The 19,317-nt window shown below is 37.2% G+C and overlaps 1 protein-coding gene across 12 annotated transcripts in view; it reads left to right on the top strand.

Annotated features, from left to right (window-relative positions):
- SP100 (SP100 nuclear antigen) overlaps positions 1-19,317 on the top strand; it is a 97,072-nt gene that overhangs the window by 48,032 nt on the left and 29,723 nt on the right. For 6 of the 12 annotated variants that reach the window (XM_054505971.2, XM_054505963.2, XM_054505964.2 and 3 more), the window contains 5 exons: positions 35-91; positions 340-423; positions 4,176-4,292; positions 5,246-5,299; positions 17,712-17,813. In XM_054505971.2, coding sequence (XP_054361946.2) covers positions 35-91; positions 340-423; positions 4,176-4,292; positions 5,246-5,299; positions 17,712-17,813 — 414 coding nt within the window. The remainder of the gene's footprint in view (positions 1-34; positions 92-339; positions 424-4,175; positions 4,293-5,245; positions 5,300-17,711; positions 17,814-19,317) is intronic. The other 6 variants (XM_054505968.2, XM_054505969.2, XM_064587215.1 and 3 more) reach the window with 4 other exon arrangements.

Genomic DNA, 19,317 nt, shown 5'->3' on the forward strand with positions numbered 1-19,317 from the left:
AGGCCCTGACATCTTGAAAACGTTGCTTCCACAGACTCCCTGGATAAGCAAAGGAACTGGAAGAAGCAGTATGTTCAGACAAGTGGAGAGGGTAAGACATGGTGACAAAAGGGAGTGCCTTCCATGGCAAAGTTGTCCCACAGCCCAGCCCTGGGGGTGGTTCCTGGAGCAACCCTGACCAACAGGTCAGATGGAGCCACAGGGTAGCCTGGTGGTAGGAATATTCCTGCTCCTCCTACATGAGCTTCATTTTCCAATTTTCCTTTTAAAGAATTTGGTGCTGGATTGGTTGCTAGGACACAGATTGAGACTGCTAAGGAATTTTATTTCTTTCTGCAGGGATCAGGAGTGGTTACTTTTCAGAATTAAGTCATACAGAAGAACCTCAGGAATCTTCTGGCTCAGTCCTAAGAAGTGGGTCAGGTAAAGAAGATTAGGATGCCAAGCCTTGGCCTGCAGAATGTCAGGAGTTAAAAGCTACTGTTTCCTGATGCGTTTTATTCTGAGCACCTGGAAGACCTGTATCCAGTTAATCCTGGGAACTCCTTTTCATCATTTTAGAAAATAGAAGGAGACAGGAAATTATTATAAATTCATGTTTAACAGGAGGAGTCCTATTGAAAAAAATGTATGTAATTATATACTGCTGTTGTGGAAGAAATGAATAGCAAATGGTGGTATCTTTTTAATACCTACTGTCATGCCTACTAAGATCTTAGATTTCTACAGTGATATATTGGTTGACACTCATGTCATTTGTAACTGTAAAAGCCTCAAAAGACGACTGGTCCTGCTATGTAATTATAGACAGAAATAAAAGCTTCAGATCAACAACTTTCAAACTTTAGTATAGTTTTTGACAGATGTCCATCACACTGTAATTTGATTATATTGTGTTACTTTAAAGTACTTTGGCAAATAAGATCTTACTTTGTCATCACAATATCCTCAAGACTTAGGCAGGCTAATTTTTGTTATGCCCACTTTGGGATGAGGAAATAGATATTTGACCAAATTGTCCAATTTGACCAAAGGTCAAAAAGTATGACTATTGTATGTAACAGGCATGGATAAAAGAGCTGTATCCAGTGATCAAAATCCAAAAAGGAGGTACAAGGCACCTGACATATAGTATCAGCAGAACGTATCAGTGCCTGATGCAAGAAAACTTACTTAACAACTATATAGATGATGATGATAGATAGATAGATAGATAGATAGATAGATAGATAGATAGATAGATAGATGATAGATAGATAGATAGATAGATAGATAGATAGATAGATGATAGATAGAGAGATAGATAGTAGATAGATAGACATATAGATAGATGATAGATAGATAATAGATAAAAATGAAAATTATAAAGAAAAATAAGATGGTAGGAGTGGTGCCAGCTATAAGGTATACAAAATACCTAGAAGGGCAGAGCCAAAAAGGATGAATAGAGAAATAAAAAGGCACAGAAATTAAGAATATCACTGATGAAAAGAGAGAAAACAACACAGAGGACAAGAGAAATCAGGGAAATCAGGGAGAGAAGCTCACAGAATCAAGTGATGGAGATAGAAATGTGTAAGGCAGGGAAATGGCCAGAAAACTGAGAAATAAGGAGGAGAATGAGGTATGGCCAGATAGAAAAGGTGACAGAACACATCTTTGATGGATATAAGGTATAGTAATTGGAGTGGGTGTTTTCTCAGCTCATCTGAACAGTAAATATAAATGAGCTTAACCACATCAAAGTGGTCACTGTCTATAGTCTGTCATTTCCTTATTTCTCTTCAGTGACCCCCTATGAATTCAAAGCTCTTCAGATGAATAGAGGAAGAGAGTCAGAAGAGATGCCAACCTATAAGCATCTGATGGAGAAGCCAGTTATGATATTAATTATCTTTGTTTTCCTGTCTACAAAGAGGGAAAGCTCTTCTTTCTTTACCTTACCTCTTCCCCAAAAACATAGCATGTACGTGCACACACAAATGCACACACACTCCTATACATAGGCTTGTGCACAGATTTGGACTGCTTTCAACAGGTTTAAGGGAGCCAAAAGAGAAAGAAGAGCTGTGTTCCTGAATGGAGGGAGGTGACACTGAATGGATAATGTAAGGAAGAAGAATGGAAAAGATAGGCTGGGGTCTCCAAATGGAAAGACATCTGACTGAGTATACTTCAAGTTTTTTCAAGTGGACGTGGAACCCAAATATCACCAGATTGGGGAGTTTTATGGGGGAAGAGTGATGATTTTCAAGATACCGATCAGGAGTTGTACCAGAAACATGGTAATAAAGTCCATGACTGACTGAGTCTTGCAATGTAGAAAAGCCCATAGGGAACTGGCAAAAGTAAAAGTGGTCAACAGTGTAGTCAGTGTCAAAAGAGTAGGTATTTGGTCATGAATGACAGTAGCAGTCTGTGAGATGAAGCTGAATATAGATAAAATATAAATACAAAGATTGTAATTGTAAAAACAGCCAAAAAATCAAGATAAGATTAAGAGAAACAGACTAGAAGCAAAGAGAAAATGGAAAAGGAAGGGACATTAGAGAGAGGATTACTTCAATAATAAAACTAGATCCAGGGATAGAAGCATTGGAAAATAGATGGAATGAGGTACATATATAGGGTAAAAGAGGAGGCACACAGAGAACCATACAGAAAAAGAGTTAAAAGCTGAGCGAAAAATGACAGAGTGTAAAAGGAAGAGAGGCGAGATGGAGAAATTGTGGGATCTGAAATGGTCAGGAGACAAAAGCAATGTTGGTGCAAGGGATTGGTTCACAGTAGCAGTGAGTTTTCAGGGCAAGGTGTTCCCAGGTATCAGTGTCCCCTATAACTCACCCAGATTACAAGAGACATCTCCCAGGCATCTCATCCACTCCTATGGTTTCAATCACCATCCACTTAATAGTTCCTAAGCAGACATAACCAGCCCAGCCCTGTCCTCTAAGCAGATAAGCTCATCCATCCAAATGGCAGAATGATCTCTGTCCAAGGTTCTGAATGTCCTAGCCCTCACCACTTTAGGTGTCCTCCAAAACCTTCAAACTCGACACTTCCAAAAATGAGCACATTATCTTCCTAAAACCAACATCTGCTCCTCCAGGGTTCCCTGTTTCTAAAACACACTATTAATTGTCCCATTCTTTCAAGTTGAAATTCAGAGTCACCCATGACACCATTGTCTCCTCAATTGATACACCACATCTATCACCTAACTCTATCAATTCTTCCTTTTAAATCTCCAGCCTGTCCCTTCATCTCCATTCCCAGTACTGACACTCTAATCCACATCTATATCACTTGTCACTTGAACTAGATCTACAAGGTCCTGTTCTCCTTCTAATCTTGTTCCCACCAAATATATTCTAAGTGATTTAGCCAAATTGATCTTTCAAAACTGCATCCCATGTCCTTTAACTTCCTTTAGGGTTAAGTGAATTCTCCTTCATGTGGCCTCCAAAGCCACTTACCTCAGGGCTCTTGCCCCTTTCTCCATCCTCATCATTTCATTCTCAAATATATTTAACTCTTTGTGGTTACTTGCTTTTGCTGAATCTAGACCTTTGTACATGCTTCTTCATATTTCAATCAGTCATTTGTTTCTGTGTCAATTCTCTGGTAGCTCATAAGATTGATAAGCACTGATGCTTCAATAGTCTTGTGTCTGAATTATTATCAGCATCCATCTCAGCACCTGGCACCTGAAAGAGGCTTAGGAAACTTCTTGAGTGCATGAGAAATATTGTTCACTTCCTATATTCCAACATATGGAAATTTTCTGGCAAAAGTTACTTTATTATAGTATTTATACAGAATATTCACAAAATCTATCTTAATAATTGAATTCTATATATACATATATAAATATAATAAATAATATTTCTAGAAAGAATAGCAGCACATAAAGTAAATGTAAGAGTATGCTTAAAATGTAAAAGGATGGATGGGAAAAGCATATAAAGAAAAAGTAGAAGAACAAAAATACAAATTTGGGGCAAAAAGAAAAGGATAAAAGAGAAAAAATAGATTGAAAGGAAGGGACAAAGACAATGGGGATCAAAGAAAGAGATTTCTGAGGTAGAGACATCCTTTAGTGGAGGGGTGGGGGAAGGGAGGATCATTGGAAGAGAGGAGATGCAAATGAAAACTCTTTACAAATCACAATTTAGGAGCAGAGCCACAAGGACTTGGAAATGAAAAGTGTTCCTGTGTCATGTGTTTTTCAGAAGGTATTTCAAGAGGCCAAGGAGCAAGGACTGAGAGTAGCCAAGCATCTGACATGATGGGTAAGGCTGCCGGAGGGTCTTGGGGTGGAGGTGGTTCTTCAGATACCACAGACCATGGGTATGTAGTTGATCAGAGTTCAAGGACATCAGACAACTCACCAATGGAATGGCCAGTTATGGAAGTGGAGGGTCACACGGCCCTAGGCTGCAGGATGTCAGAAGTCTGTTTTTGTTTCCTGCTGCACTTGACTCTGAGCACACTTTGATAAGGAAGGGGTGCATCCATGCCAGAGTCCCATTCTCTGCATTTGCTTGACCTGAGCCTTTTGGGAATGGCAGGGAGGCAAGAGATTCTTTTAAAGTCATGTTAAATAGGGTGGACCTTGCGGATTTACATGGATGATCTAGTAGAAATACACTGGTAAAAATGGAAGTATCTCATTTACTATATTAGTGAGTCAATACTAAACTATTGGATTTATATAATGACATCTACCCTTGTCCATGGAATGAAGCAATCCAAATGTTCTTCAGCTGGTAGATAATAGTGTCACTTTGTCACAATTTTGGAAAAGCCTCAAAAGACAAATGATCCTGTTATCTGTCAGGAAACAAAGGCCCCAGATAACTATTCTTAAATTCAGCATATAGTTTTGAAGGATACACTGCAGTATGTTGACTAATACAGTGATTTCTCATTAGCTTTTGTAAATAAGATCTTATTTAATTGTCATAAAAAATTTAAAGCCTGAACAGGATAACAGTTACTATCCCTCTTTCATGAAAGAGGAAACTGATGTCCTTAAGAAGTTAAGAGCATTTTCAAAGTCCCAGAGAAATAAAGGAAGACCTTAGATATCAATTCAGTACCTGTCTATTTCCATTATAAGGAAGGCAGAGAAATGATACTCAGGTCATTATAAACTCAAGCTTTCCACAGTGTGAACTGTCATAAGATTTATAACTTTTATTTATAAATTACAGTTATATGACCACCACCTGTTACTTTCTAGATACCATGGATATTGGAAACAATTCTACTTCAGGAAAACACAATGGGAAAATAAGTAAGAATGAATAAGAATTTGCTTGATTTTTATGTTACAAATGGAGTGTTGTTTTTTTTTTTTAATTTTATTTATTTATTTGAGAGAGAATGAGAAAGAGAGCACATGAGAGGGGGAAGGGTCAGAGAGAGAGAAGCAGACTCCCTGCCGAGCAGGGAGCCCAATGCGGGACTCGATCCCGGGACTCCAGGATCATGACCTGAGCCAAAGGCAGTCGCTTAACCGACTGAGCCACCCAGGCGCCCCAAATGGAGTGTTTTTTAATGCTAAAGCTTATCATCATTTTTTATTCCTTTCATAAGACAAAAAAATGAATGTCTTTTAAAGTAACTATTTTTTTCCAAAATGGTTGTATCTTCATGTTGTATTTTATTCTGATTTTAAAATATGTTTCTTATAAGCATTGGTGTATGTCTTCTCAGAATTTTTCTATGCATGTATTAACTCAGTTTGAGATATATTTTTATACATCTTCATATGGTAATTTTATACATACTTTTCCTTTTCTTGCTTTTTAAAATTAATATATCATACCTAAGCCCTAAACACATTTAACATTTTAATTGAACTATAAAAAGTCTTATTTGGTGCTTTCACATGCACAAGTCTTAATTTTTAGGGTGGTTGAGCATTTTTCATTTGTTATTGGTCATTTATTTTTCCTCTTTATTGAAGTCTTTGTCATAGAGTACTGTGAAGTTTCCTGTTGTGGTGTTTTTCCTTTTTCTTATATTGCTGACTGAATATAGAAAAGTTTATCTGATATATACATTAAATCCTCACCATATGTGTTGCTAATATGTTATCCCATTTGTTTTCCTTTCCTTTTATTTATTTATTTACTTATTTAAATTTAAGATTATTTATTTATTTTAGAGACACAGAAAGCATGAGTGGGGACAGGGGCAGAGGGAGAGGGAGAGAGAGAGAGAATCCCAAGCAGACTCCGTGCTGAGCATGGAGCCCTACTGGGGGCTCGATCTTATCACCCTGAGATCATGACCTGAGCAGAAATCAAGAGTCAGATGCTTAACTGACTGAGCCACCCAGGCGCCCCTGTTGCTTTCCTCTAATGTTTGTTAATGGACTCTTTTGTCCTAGAGACATTATAAGTTTTTAGGTCATCAAATTTTCAACTTTTCTCTCTCTGGCTCTTGGGTTTCCCATCATTTTTATAACAACTATTTCTAGCTGAAGATTTAAAAAAATATTGTCCCATATTTGATTCTAGAATCAAATGTTTGAAGTACCTGATTATTTTTAATGTTTACACCTATAATTCCGTGGGTTTTGCCTCTTTGCTTTTATGTGAGGTCGGAATTTCAAAAATATTCCCTACACTTTAATCACACAGTGCCTTTATCTGTCTATATACTAGATTTTCTTTTGCAATCAAAGAGGCTACAGAAAAGAAGAGAGAGCTCAAAGGTAGCACCATCCTGATGACTCACTGGGGGAGAATTTTAGAATCAATTCAAGAAGATCCCCCCCCCACCTCCTTCCCAAATTCACTGGAATCTCTGATTAGAAATACACTGGGTGTTATATGTAAGTGATGAGCCACTAAATTCTATACCTGAAACCAGTTTTACCATATATGATAACTAACTAGAATTTAAACAAAAACTTGAAAAAAAAAAAAAGAAATGCATTGAAAAATGCAGATTAATTTTGGGAGAACAGAGACTATTACCCACTTATTCACATCTTATTTAATGTTCTTCCAATAAGAATCTTCTTACACATTTTTAAAAGTCTTATGTGGTGTACAAATTTGTTTGTTACTATGAGTATCTTTTTTTCTCTATTACATAATACCTGGAGTGAATTTAAATGAGACAATGATCTCAAAATCTTTATTTAAATAGGAAATCTGTGGTCATTTTATTACCCACTTGCATGTGAGGAGCTCAGAATGCCAAGGATTTTTTCCTAATTTAATATAAAATCTTATAAGCATTTATACAGTTTAGGGATCCAGATATCAGTTAAAATATGATAGCCAGTATGGAATTGTTGAATCACTATTTTGTACACCTGAAACTGGTATAATATTGGAATTAAAATAAAATTTAAAAAAATATGATGGCCAGGCCCAGGAATTATCAAGACAGTCAATCAGAATTAAGGCTACTTTGGAACTGTTTTCATGCAAAGTGGTAATAATTTCTAATTTGGGGGAGTATTACAAGGCCCATTTGAATCAACTCTCCCAAGGACAAATTTTTATTAACAGAGAAAAGAACAAATTGGTAATGGTTACGAATAGACATATCTCCATATTTTACAAGAGAGTAAGACTTACCTTTTTATGAAATTTCTCAATTTAATGCTTTGTCAAATCATATTCTTTATGTTAGTTTATGGTACAGAATGTTCTTTCTCCTTCCACAGCTATAGGTTGAGGGGGACTTTCCCTCCATCTCTTTCTGTAATTCCTTGTTAGTTTTACATATATAAAGATTTTTTTTATTTATTTGAGAGAGTACAAGAAAGAGCACAAGCTGGGGAGAGGCAGAGGGAGAGGGAGAAGCAGACTCCCCGCCGAGCAGGGAGCCTGACTCGGGCCTCCATCTCAAGACCTTGGGATCATGACCTGAGCTGAAGGCAGACGCTTAACCAACTGAGCCACCCAGGCACCCATCCTTGTTAGTTATAAAAACTTACATTTTCAAATCTGATTTCTGGATTTCATTAGACAGCCATATAAGAAATGCAAGCCCATGGAGTTCAGAAATACATGGTTGGCAGAAAATAGAGAAAGACCTGAAAAGGATTTTACCTAAAAACAGTAAAATAGGTACATAGAGATTTTTTTCTCCTATAGCTTCCTACTTATTTCTTAAATCTGAATCAGCTTGAGATCCCCTGTGTTTTTTATTTTCAGATTTCCTTTATTGTCTTCACCTAAATACATAATGTGAATGATTTGTTCAGTATTTAGGTGATGACGTTTATGATACCTTTTATGTTTTTATTTATTTTATTGAAGATTTTATTTATTTATTTGAGAGAGAGAGAGAACACAAGTGGGGGGAGGGGCAGAGGGAGAAGCAGACTTCCCGCTGAGCAGGGAGCTCGATGCGGGGTTCCATCCCAGGGATCATGACCTGAGCCAAAGGCAGACACTTAACCAACTGAGCCACCCAGGCACTCCAATGATACCTTTTTTTTTTTTTTAAGATTTTATTTGTTTATTTGACAGAGAGACACAGCAAGAGAGGGAACACAAGCAGTGGGAGTGGGAGAGGGAGAAGCAGGCTTCCCGCAGAGCAGGGAGCCCAATGCAGGGCTCGATCCCAGGACTCTGGGATCATGACCCAAGCGAAGGCAGACACTTAACGACTGAGCCACCCAGGCGCCCCCAATGATACCTTTTTTAAAACGACTACATCTTAATAATATTATATACACATTATTACTTACAGGCTAAGTATTATTACCAGTTCTATATTTTTTTCTTTTATCTCCAAATACTGACGACCCTTCTTTATCCACATTCCATTTACCAGACCTCATCCTAATGGGTTTCATCATATTCCCTTGTCACTGCTTTGTTTACCCACTGCACCCTCCCAACCCTTCCACTACTTCTCTTTCCTTGTAAATCAGACTACATCTATACTGACAACCACCAAAACTCAGCCTCCCTTCAAAGTACTCATTTTAGGTGAAGATGCAGACTTCAAAACTGCCCATGATTACTTACTGGAGTAGCATGAGAAATTTGGCAGAATGGAAGGAAGAGCCAGATTTAAGGGCAATATGAGTGTTCCCCCAAACAGGGGTATGGAAGACTTCAGTAGATAGGTCAAGATCTTGAAAGACTGGACAAGCTCATGCTTATGCTTAAGACTGGTAGAACCTTGTTGGCTGCAGATGAAGTCCCCAAACCTCAGCCTGAAGGATATGACAGGACAATTCACAGTCACCCCTACTCCCACAGACTAAGGGGATGAACCCAGAGCTCCCCTTCTTTTTTAAGCTCTACGTTTAACCCAGAGGCAGAGTCAAGGATCTCATTTGCAGCATGACTCAAGGTATAATCACAACACTGGTTCCCAGTGACATTTGTGCTTATTGACATAACCTCACAATACAGAAATCTTGGGTATTAAATGCAAGATGAGAGGCTCCATATAGCCCCACGATAATGAAACAGAGAAGGGCTAATTTTGCAAGGTTAGGCCAGTGTAGTACCCCAAATATTTAGGGTGTTTTCCTTATTTAGCTGTTTTTGCCCCAGGTCAAATGTACTAGCATCACAGGAATTCCTTCTTCCTGCTACATGGCAGGTGAGAAAAGACTCTGCATTAGAAATAGTTAACCCTTTACATATTGATGCATCCAAGAATATGTTGGATGAATAATTTAAATTAATAAATTAATTCTCTTGGTGAAAAATTGAATCCACATACATAATTGTACAAAATATGTACTTAAAGCAAAAAAAGAAAAACACAATAAAATAAAGGGAGGGATAAAGAAATGTCAGAAAAGTACAAATTACAAGGTTGGTGTGTGGGTTTCTTTTGAGAGAGAGAGAGAGAGAGAGCGTGCACGCGCATGAGTGCATGAGTTGGGAGAGGGGCAGAAAGAGAGGAAGAGAGAGACTCTTAAGCAGGCTCCATGCTGAGCTTGATCTCACAACCCTGAGATCATGACCTGAGCCAAAATCAAGAGTCAGAGGCTTAACTGACTGAGCCATCCAGGTGCCCCTAGTCCCTTTCTTTGAAGATTGGTGATTTTTTATTGTAGATTCTTTGTTATGGATAGTGATGTTGTAATCAATGTTGTTGGGTAATGAGAGTTCTCTGTAGATCCCATTGTGAAGGTGAGGCTACCTCTGGACTGCATGTTTCCAGGAGGACTGTAAAGATTAACTATAGCTGGGTGGACCTCCTGGCCTCACAGGAGAGGCAGGGGGAGGCAGCATGTGTGGAGAGCAGTGATGGAAGGGGAGGCAGACCTCTTCCCAGGAGCCTGGGCCTGAAGGGATCTGAAGGGATCTGTCCTGACAAGCTGGTTTCTCCAGTCAAGAGGGTGGAGCTGGTGTGGCTTGTCTGAGGGTGGCCTGCAGTGATCACCTGATCATGGCCTTTCTGACAGGGTTGTTGGCTACCTCTTACCTCCTAACACCTGGCAGACTTTGACATCAGTGTGATCAGGTGAGTAAGCTAAGAGAATATGGTCCCTTTCAGGCCATGTGGATGAATGCACTCAATCTTTTGGGACACCACAGCCTCCTACTTACTCCTTCCTGGTGATTTGGTGGTGGTGGTGGTGGTAGTGATGATAGCGGTGGTATTGTTGGTGGTGGTCCCTTCTTAACTTCCTAATATCTACATATTAGAATGCCCCAGGGTTTGGACCTGAATGCTTTCCTCATCTCTAACTATACTCTTTCCCTAGGGATTTCATCTAGTCTGGTAGCTGTAAACTCCTTCAATATGTTAATGATTGCCAATTATATTTCCCCTCCTCTAATCCCTCTCTTGAGCTATCAAGTCATAAACCCAAACTCTTACTCCAAACTTCCACTTGCGCTCTAATAGGTGTGTCAAATTTGACATGTCAGATTTCTTTATTCCAGTCCCAAACCTGTCACTCACAACCAATCATCCTTATCTCAGTAAATGGCACTGTATCTACTCAGCTGCTTGAACCAAAAATGTAAGGGGTATGCTTGATTCTTCCCTTTTCCTAACCACTCCCCATACTGACTCATCATCAGATTTCAAACTATGTATCAAATTTATCCTTTCTTTATCTGCCTTGCCACTTCCCCAGTTCAAGCCCTATCATCTTGCATATGGAATACTGCAGAGTCCTCCTAACCAGTCACTCTGCTTCCATTCTTGCCACCTATAATTCATTCTTCACTCAACAGCCTGCCACCCAGTTGCTTACACCCTTTCAATGGTTTCCAACTGAACCTAGAAAAGCATTACACAAGCTGCCCTTGATCACCTCTTAAATCCCATCCCTTACCATTCTTGCTCTTACATGCTACTCCGGCTCCTGTGAACAAACTGAGTAAGTTTCTGCCTCAGGACATTTGCACTTTCTGTTGACACTAATAAAATGCTTTCCCCCAGCTCAGATATCTCCTCCTCATAGAGAGGCCTTCCCTGATCCCCATTTCTGAAATATCCCCTCTAGCCTCTTTCACATTATCCTTTGACCTGTTTTTTATGCACAGAAGATATAATCTTTGTGTAATCTAATTTGTCTATATTTTCCTTTATGATTGCACTTTTCAATCTTGTTTTAAGAAATCTTGACATAACCTGAGGCTACCTTTCAGGTTACCTTTTCATACCTTTCCTATTTTACTGAACATCTTAACCAGTGAAGGACAGGATCCAGTGAATAAATGCTCTCTCTTCCATTTCTAAGATGAACAATTTTTTTAAAATAGCTCTTCAAAGGATCCCCACCAGGATCAGGACCCAGTTAACCACAGTGGCAACCATCCCAATTGGCTTTCTCTCCTACTCTTTGCCTCTTCCCAGTTCCCCACTCCAGATCCTTGACACAGTTTCACAAGTAAACTTTCTAAACACAACCCTATTTCAAAATCTGCTTTTGGGTATACCAGGCTAAGACACTCTTATTTCTTTTCTCATTTAGATCTTTAATCCTTTTGGAATTGATTTTTTTTTCAATATGGATAACCAATTGTCCCCGCTTCTCCAATTACCCCAATATAGTGTCACATAGGGCATGCCTCACGCTACCGTATGTCTATATGGCTTTGTTAGGGGGCTTTCTAGTCTGATCCATTGCTCTATGTAATTCTGCATCAATACATAGCACATTCTAGTAGTATAACTTTATGATATCTTGATATCTGGTTGAGCAAGTTTCTTCCAATTTGTTTCTTTTTCAAAATTATCTTAGCTATTTTGGAAATTTTCTCTTTCATATAAATTTTGGTAGCATCTGGTCGAGTTCCCTTGAAAATCCTATTGAATTTTTATTGAAATTGCTTAGGATAAATTTGGGAAAAAACTGACATTTCTAAAATAGTGAGTCTTCCAATTCATGAACATAATATATCTCACTACTTATTTATTCTGTTTTCTTTTTATATTCTTCATTCATTTATTCAACAAGTATCTATTGCCAAAGCTGCCCAATAGGGGTAAAGAAGTGAAAAAAATCTCATTGAACTTACATTCTGGCAGGGGTAATATAGACAATACACAAATAAATATATAATATTATAGATGCCTCTGATTACCTCTTAAAAATCTCATTTCTTTTTTTATTAACATACAATGTATTATTTATTTCAGGGGTACAGGTCTGTGATTCATCAGTCTTACACAATTCACAGCACTCATCATAGTAGATACCCTCCCCAGTGTCCATCACCCACCCACCCCATCCCTCCCACCCCCCTCCACTCCAGCAACCCTCAGTTTGTTTCCTGAGATTAAGAGTCTCTTACTGTTTGTTAAAATCTCATTTCTTTTTTTTTTTTAATTTTATTATGTTATGTTAGTCACCATACAGTACATCATTGGTTTTTGATGTGGTGATCCACGATCCATTGTTTTCATATTAACACCCAGTGCTCCATGCAGTACGTGCCCTCCTTAATACCCGTCACCGGGCTAACCCATCCCCTCTCCCCCCTCCCCTCTAAAACCCTGTTTGTTTCTCAGAGTCCCTAGTTTCTCATGGTTCATCTCTCCCTCCAATTCCCCCTCTTCATTTTTCCCTTCCTTCTGCTAATGTCCTCCATGATATTCCTTATGTTCCACAAATAAGTGAAACCATATGATAATTGACTTTCTCTACTTGACTTATTTCTTACCATCCTTTTCTTCACACACCATTCTGGCCTTCTTGAACAAACTAAATAATTTTCTGCCTCAGCACCTTGGCACTTGATATTGACACTATATCAAATGCTTTTCCCCTCACCTCAGCTCAAGTGAGGAGAAAATAAAGAGTAATGGAGGCATAGAGTGACAGAAACCGTCTGGTATTCTCACTGTAAGCATCTTTGCTGTAGGTATTTTTGTTACAAACATTTTTTTTCCACATAACTAATTGGCTGTAAGGCAATTTTGCCATAAAAAGTTTAAAAATAACTGGTTGACAGTTTGGTTTCATTTCTTCATTGACTCAGAACTCATATTTTTCTATTATATAAAATTGTAGCCTTCATAATGATCTGTACCGTGGTACGCCTTGAGCCTACATTTCCCACAGAATTTTGGAATATCCGTCAATGGACATGTAACAATATGCTGAGAATATACAACAGTGTAGAAAGCTTTCACAATGCAATACAAAGCTCAGTTACAGATACACATCCCAGTATTTGGAAACTGATACCTCTCTTAATGATGGAAGAAATTTTAGTGAAAAAAGAAAAAAATGTAATGCTGAACAAGGAGACAAATCAACAAGCAAAAATAAAATGTATAATACTATGAGCAAAAGACTTTGAAGACAAGTGCTTGGGTATAATCCACAAAATAAAATCAGTTACTTGTGGAGTATTGCCATGAATCTGCACTATACATTTTGAATGTATTCAAACGTTTTTTAATTGCCCGACAATGTCCTTTGAATTTTGTTATTCATTTTTCATGTTTCATTATGTCCTTTTTAACGAATATCCTTCTTTTATTTTTCATGATTTTATCTTTCATGGCAAAATTGCTTTATGGCCATTTAGTTAGGCAGCAAAATGTTTGTATTGAAAATGCTTGCAGCAAAGATGCTTACTGAGCAACAACCTAGCACGAGCAGAAACATGCCGTCTTATATGGGGTGGCCAGTGAGAGCCTCACTGGCAAGCTGAAACATAAGTAGATGTCAAATGAGGTGTAGGAATAATCCATGGTGCTGAGGCTGAGAAGACCTCAGGGCAAAGGCTGAGGCAAGACACGTGGGATCTTTCGAGGAATGGGAAGGGGACTACGACTGGCTGGGGAGGTAATGAGGGGTGAGTGGAAAGTGGTTTTTAAGGTCATGTAGACCTCATAGGCCATGATAAAAAACTTTGGATTCTTGTCTCAGTAAGAGGAAAAGACACTGGAGACTTTTGAGCTAGGGAACGATATAATCTCAGTTAAGTTTTTAAAAGATTGCTCTGTAAGTCACATGGAGAATAGACTTTAGGAGGGTGGGATGAGAGGTCAGTAAGGAGACTGTTGTAATGACCTAGGCAAGGGTGTTGCTGGCCTGGACTAAGCTGGTAGCAGTGCAGGTATTCAGAAATCGGCAGATTCTGAAAATACACATATAACACACCAACATGTATGTAAGTGTATATTTTATATGTTTTATTTATTTATAAATATATAATTTAAATTATATACAAATATATATAATATAAAAATATGTAACATAGAAATATATTTATACAGATAAATAGAATATATAATATATAAATATGAATGTGTCATATGTGCAAATACATAAAACTTATAAATTATAAATAAAATATGTGCAGAATATGGCAATTACATATAATTAAATATAATATACAAAATATCTCTATAAATTATATAATATATAATATGTAAATATATATAAACTGTAAAAATATTATATTTATATAATACATAAATATTATAAATAATATGTAAAGTTATAAAGCTATTTTATACGTATAAATATACACATATACAGTTTATATATTATACATAAATAAATATATAGTATTTTGTATATAACACTGTAGTATAATATATATAGTTTTATACATATAAGTATGTAATATGTTATATATAGTATATAAATATAAATACATATATATGTATATATAAAAGTCCCCAATATTCCTGGCCATCTGGAAGGCCACACACAGGTCTAGGGAAGTGCGTATACCCAGGGCTGGGCACAGGCTCAGGAAAGACCTAAGAAAGCCCTCACCTCTCACCTCTGGCTAACCAGGAGGCTCTGTGCAAGCAGGAAGTGACAGCTAAGGTGGAATTGTAAACTGCCTAGCTGTGCATTGAAGGCATGCATCAACAGAGGCTTTCATAGCCCCTTGACAAATACTGGGAGACTTACCAGTTCCAGCTATTTAGGGAAATCTCTTTCCAGTCATTAGCTGACCACTAAACTGAGCTGACACTTCAGGGACCACATGGCAAAATACAACAACTTAACAGAATTAGTTCAGAAAAATAGCACTAAATAAACAACAAAACCAACAGGAATAATAACCGATGGCAATGACAACAAACTGGGAAAAGGAAGATATCTGATCTCCAGAGTTATCATATATTATTTAAGATGTTAGGTTTTTGAGAAAAAATTACTTGACATGCAAAAAAAGCAACAAAGTATGGCTCCATACTCAGGAAACATAGAAACTGTACCTGAGGAAGATCAGACACGGGAATTACTAGACAAAGACTTTAAATCAGGTACTTAAAACATGTTTAATAAAGCCATGTGTAAAGAAGTAAGAAAATGATTTCTCACCAAGCAGCAAATATCAACAAAGAAATAGGAATTATTAAAAAAAAAAAAAGGGCCAAATATAAATTCTGAGAATGAAAAGTACAATATTTGGGAAAAAAAGAGAAAAGTACAATATTTGAAATAAAAAACAATGAAAAAAAGTGGATGTATTCAGAAACCACATTGCTTCTGTACTCATATATACATATCCACATATATGTACATATAAGGCCAATTTTCATTATTCGGAGTAGATACATTCTATAAAGTCATCCCAAACACAGAATTTGCTAATTTTGAACCATTGCTTCTAGAGGAAATACAGGGTTCTGTTCCTGTGAGCCTGTGGCCACAACATACTAATCAATACATACATCTGTATTTTTGTGAGTGCTTCTATTTAAAGATATCTTGTTTAATATATACGTTAATTCATAGGGTTTGAACTCATAGCCAACACCACTAGAACACATGAATAAAGCTTATCTAACACACAGATTTTCTCCATAAGGGACATCACAACCTTTTTGGAACATGAGATAGCACATCAGCACTACTACCATTTTAAACAACAAAATCACCAACAAAAGCACTAAATAAATGTGTCCTCAGTGACTTGAATGATCCACTGCTCTGCCCATGTCTATGAATGGCCATGAAATTGCCATGAGTTTTGATTTGGGGGTTAAAGATAACTTTTAGCAAGTGGGTGAGTTCACAGATATGGAATCCATGAATAATGAAGACTGACCATATGCATGTATTTTTTTTCATTCTTTCTAAAGTTAGTGTTTTCTTAAATTAGATAATGCACAGGTTCTCATAGGAAATATTTTCATTATTGTTATTTGCTAGATAGTCTGTAATTTGGATTTATATTTCCTCTTGGCCCCAAGTGGGAAGAAAGGTACATCCTCTATTTTTTGGACATGGAGTTGAATATGAATTAATCATATCAATCTTGTTCAATGTATTAACTGGGCCTCCTCCTTTTGTGCACTTGACCTCTCATGGACTGAGAGAGGTAAAAATTTGCTACTAGGAGTAGTTGCTACCTAATTTTCATTGTATCTCCCATAATTACTACTGGCTTAAAACTTTTTGGCCTGAATTACATCTCCTTTCATATTCAGACCATGACTCCCTGGTTTCTTTTTGTTGATGTATGCTAAATATACTTTTGCCTATACATTTATTTTCAACATTTGTAAAATATCTTTTTCCACAAGTCTTCTGTATACGATTAAAATTTGGAGTTTAGGGGCTCCTCGTGGCTCAGTTGGTTGGGCATCTGCCTTCGGCTCGGGTCATGATCCCAGGGTGCTGGGATCAAGCCCCACAACGCGCCCTGCATTGGGCTCTCTGCTCGGTGGGGAGCCTGCTTCTCCCTCTCCCTCTGCCTGCCGCTCACCCTGCTTGTGCTCACTCTCTCTCTCTCTCTGACAAATAAATAAATAAATCCAAAAAAAGTTGGAGTTTACTCTGTAATTCAATCTCAAATGCTTTATTTAAATAAGTGAATTACATCCATTTACTTTTATTGATAGGACCAAAATGCAGTTCTGTTTCTGTCATACTAATTTTATATATTACATATTACATATTACATATTATATATTATATATTCTGGGGTCTTGGATATTGAAAATGTCGACACTCTGCATTCTGTCTTCTATGCATTTATGTGCATGTGTGTACTTCCGATAGGAAGGTTTGCATTTCTGTTCCAGTGTTACATTTGGGTACATGGATACCTAGCTAGATTAAACCTCTCAATCTTCCCTGTGGCTTGCCCTGGTCTTGTGACTAAGTTCTGGCCAATGGACTCTGAGCTGAAGAAATGTGAGCCACTTCTGGGTCTTTCCCTTAAAAGAAAAGAATGGTTGAATTGTATTCATTTCTCATATTTTCATTGGTTGGGAGTAAGTATATACTTCTTTTTTTTTTTAAGATTTTATTTTTATTTATTTGACAGAGAGAGACACAGCGAGAGAGGGAACACAAGCAGGGGGAGTGGGAGAGGGAGAAGCAGGCTTCCCGCCGAGCAGGGAGCCCGAGGCGGGGCTCGATCCCAGGAGTAAGTATATACTTCTGATATTTAGAAATGTTTGTATTTTTGTTCTAGTGATTACTCTTAGAATTACTTTTATATACTCTCTCTTTAGATAGTACCCATTAATTTCCTACCCCCAAAATTGATAAATTAGCATGTGTCCTATTCCTCGGTCCACTCTTTCCTCTCCCACCCAAGTTTAGTCATAATGTTACTTTTTTAATTTTTGGTGTCAAATAGTTTTTTCTTAATTCCAGTATAGTTGACATACACTGTTATATTAGTTTCAGGTGTACAATATAGTGATTCAACAATTCTATATTACTCAGTGCTCATCAGGATAAGTGTACTCATAATCCCCTTCACCTAATTCACCCATCCCCACTACGTACCTCCTCTTTGGTAACCATCCGTTTGTTCTCTGTAGTTGAGAGTCAGTTTTTGGTTTGTCTCTTTTTTTCTTTGTTCATTTGTTTGTTTCTTCAATTCCACAAATGAGTGAAATCATGTGGTATTTGTCTTTGATTTATTTCACTTAGCATTATATTCTCTAGATCCATCATGATGTTACCTTTATGTGTATCTTTCAGCTCTTAAATGTGCTTGATATTACTCCTTGATTTGTCCAAATAACATGCTGTCAGTCCAACAGACAATGATCTTGCTCTACCATCCATATTTCCCCCTTCTCACACATTTTTTTGTTATTACACCATTTCTATATTGTCAGGGCTTGTATGTTTAACATCCCAGTCTGTCACCTCATCCCCACTTTTATTTTAATCCTTTTTACTAAAATTTTTCCACTCTTGTCTTGGTTTGCTGAGGTGGATCTTCAAGTAGTTTTCTCAATAATTACTCATAGGAACAACATTCCCAGAATTTTCCTGTTCAAAAGTATTTGGTTTTATTTTTTATATGTGAAAAATAATTTACCCACTATTTGTAGAAGCATCTTGTAGATTTTTCTCCACTTTCCTGTGGCATTAGGTGTTACTGTAGAAAATTCTATAACCAGTAAGATCCCCCTCCCTTGAAAATGACTTGACATTTTTTATCTCGACTGCCCATTCCATTCTTTCTTTATCTTTAAAGTCCACTAAATTTGCTTGAATGTATCTCAGGGTTGATGGTTTGGAGTCAATTTTTATGCTTTAGGGTGAAAATATATGTACTTAGGTATATTCAATTTTTTGTTATATTTCAGAAACTTTATTCTCGAATTTATCTCAAAGTGCTTCTATTATTTTGATTTTCTTCTTTAGGAAATATGCTGACTTGTTAACTATCTTCCATTGATTATTTTCTTTCTAATATTCCTTAATTGTTCTAAACTTCCTGGTTCTTTTTTTTATAAATCTATGTCCTTCACTTTAATTTCTGAAACATCTAAACTCTTTTATCGCTTCTAAATTTGTCTTCATTTCTCTGATGGTTTTTTTTCCCTACTTCATACTTAAGTTCTTGCTGTTATAAACATGGATGATAGCTTCAGCTTTTCAAGACAAACCCCTAAATTCCAGGACAT

The sequence above is a fragment of the Mirounga angustirostris genome, unplaced genomic scaffold (genome assembly GCF_029215605.1).
Source record: "Mirounga angustirostris isolate CCGP_5_RB_7025 unplaced genomic scaffold, mMirAng1.0.hap1 SCAF_3, whole genome shotgun sequence".
NCBI lineage: Eukaryota > Metazoa > Chordata > Mammalia > Carnivora > Phocidae > Mirounga > Mirounga angustirostris.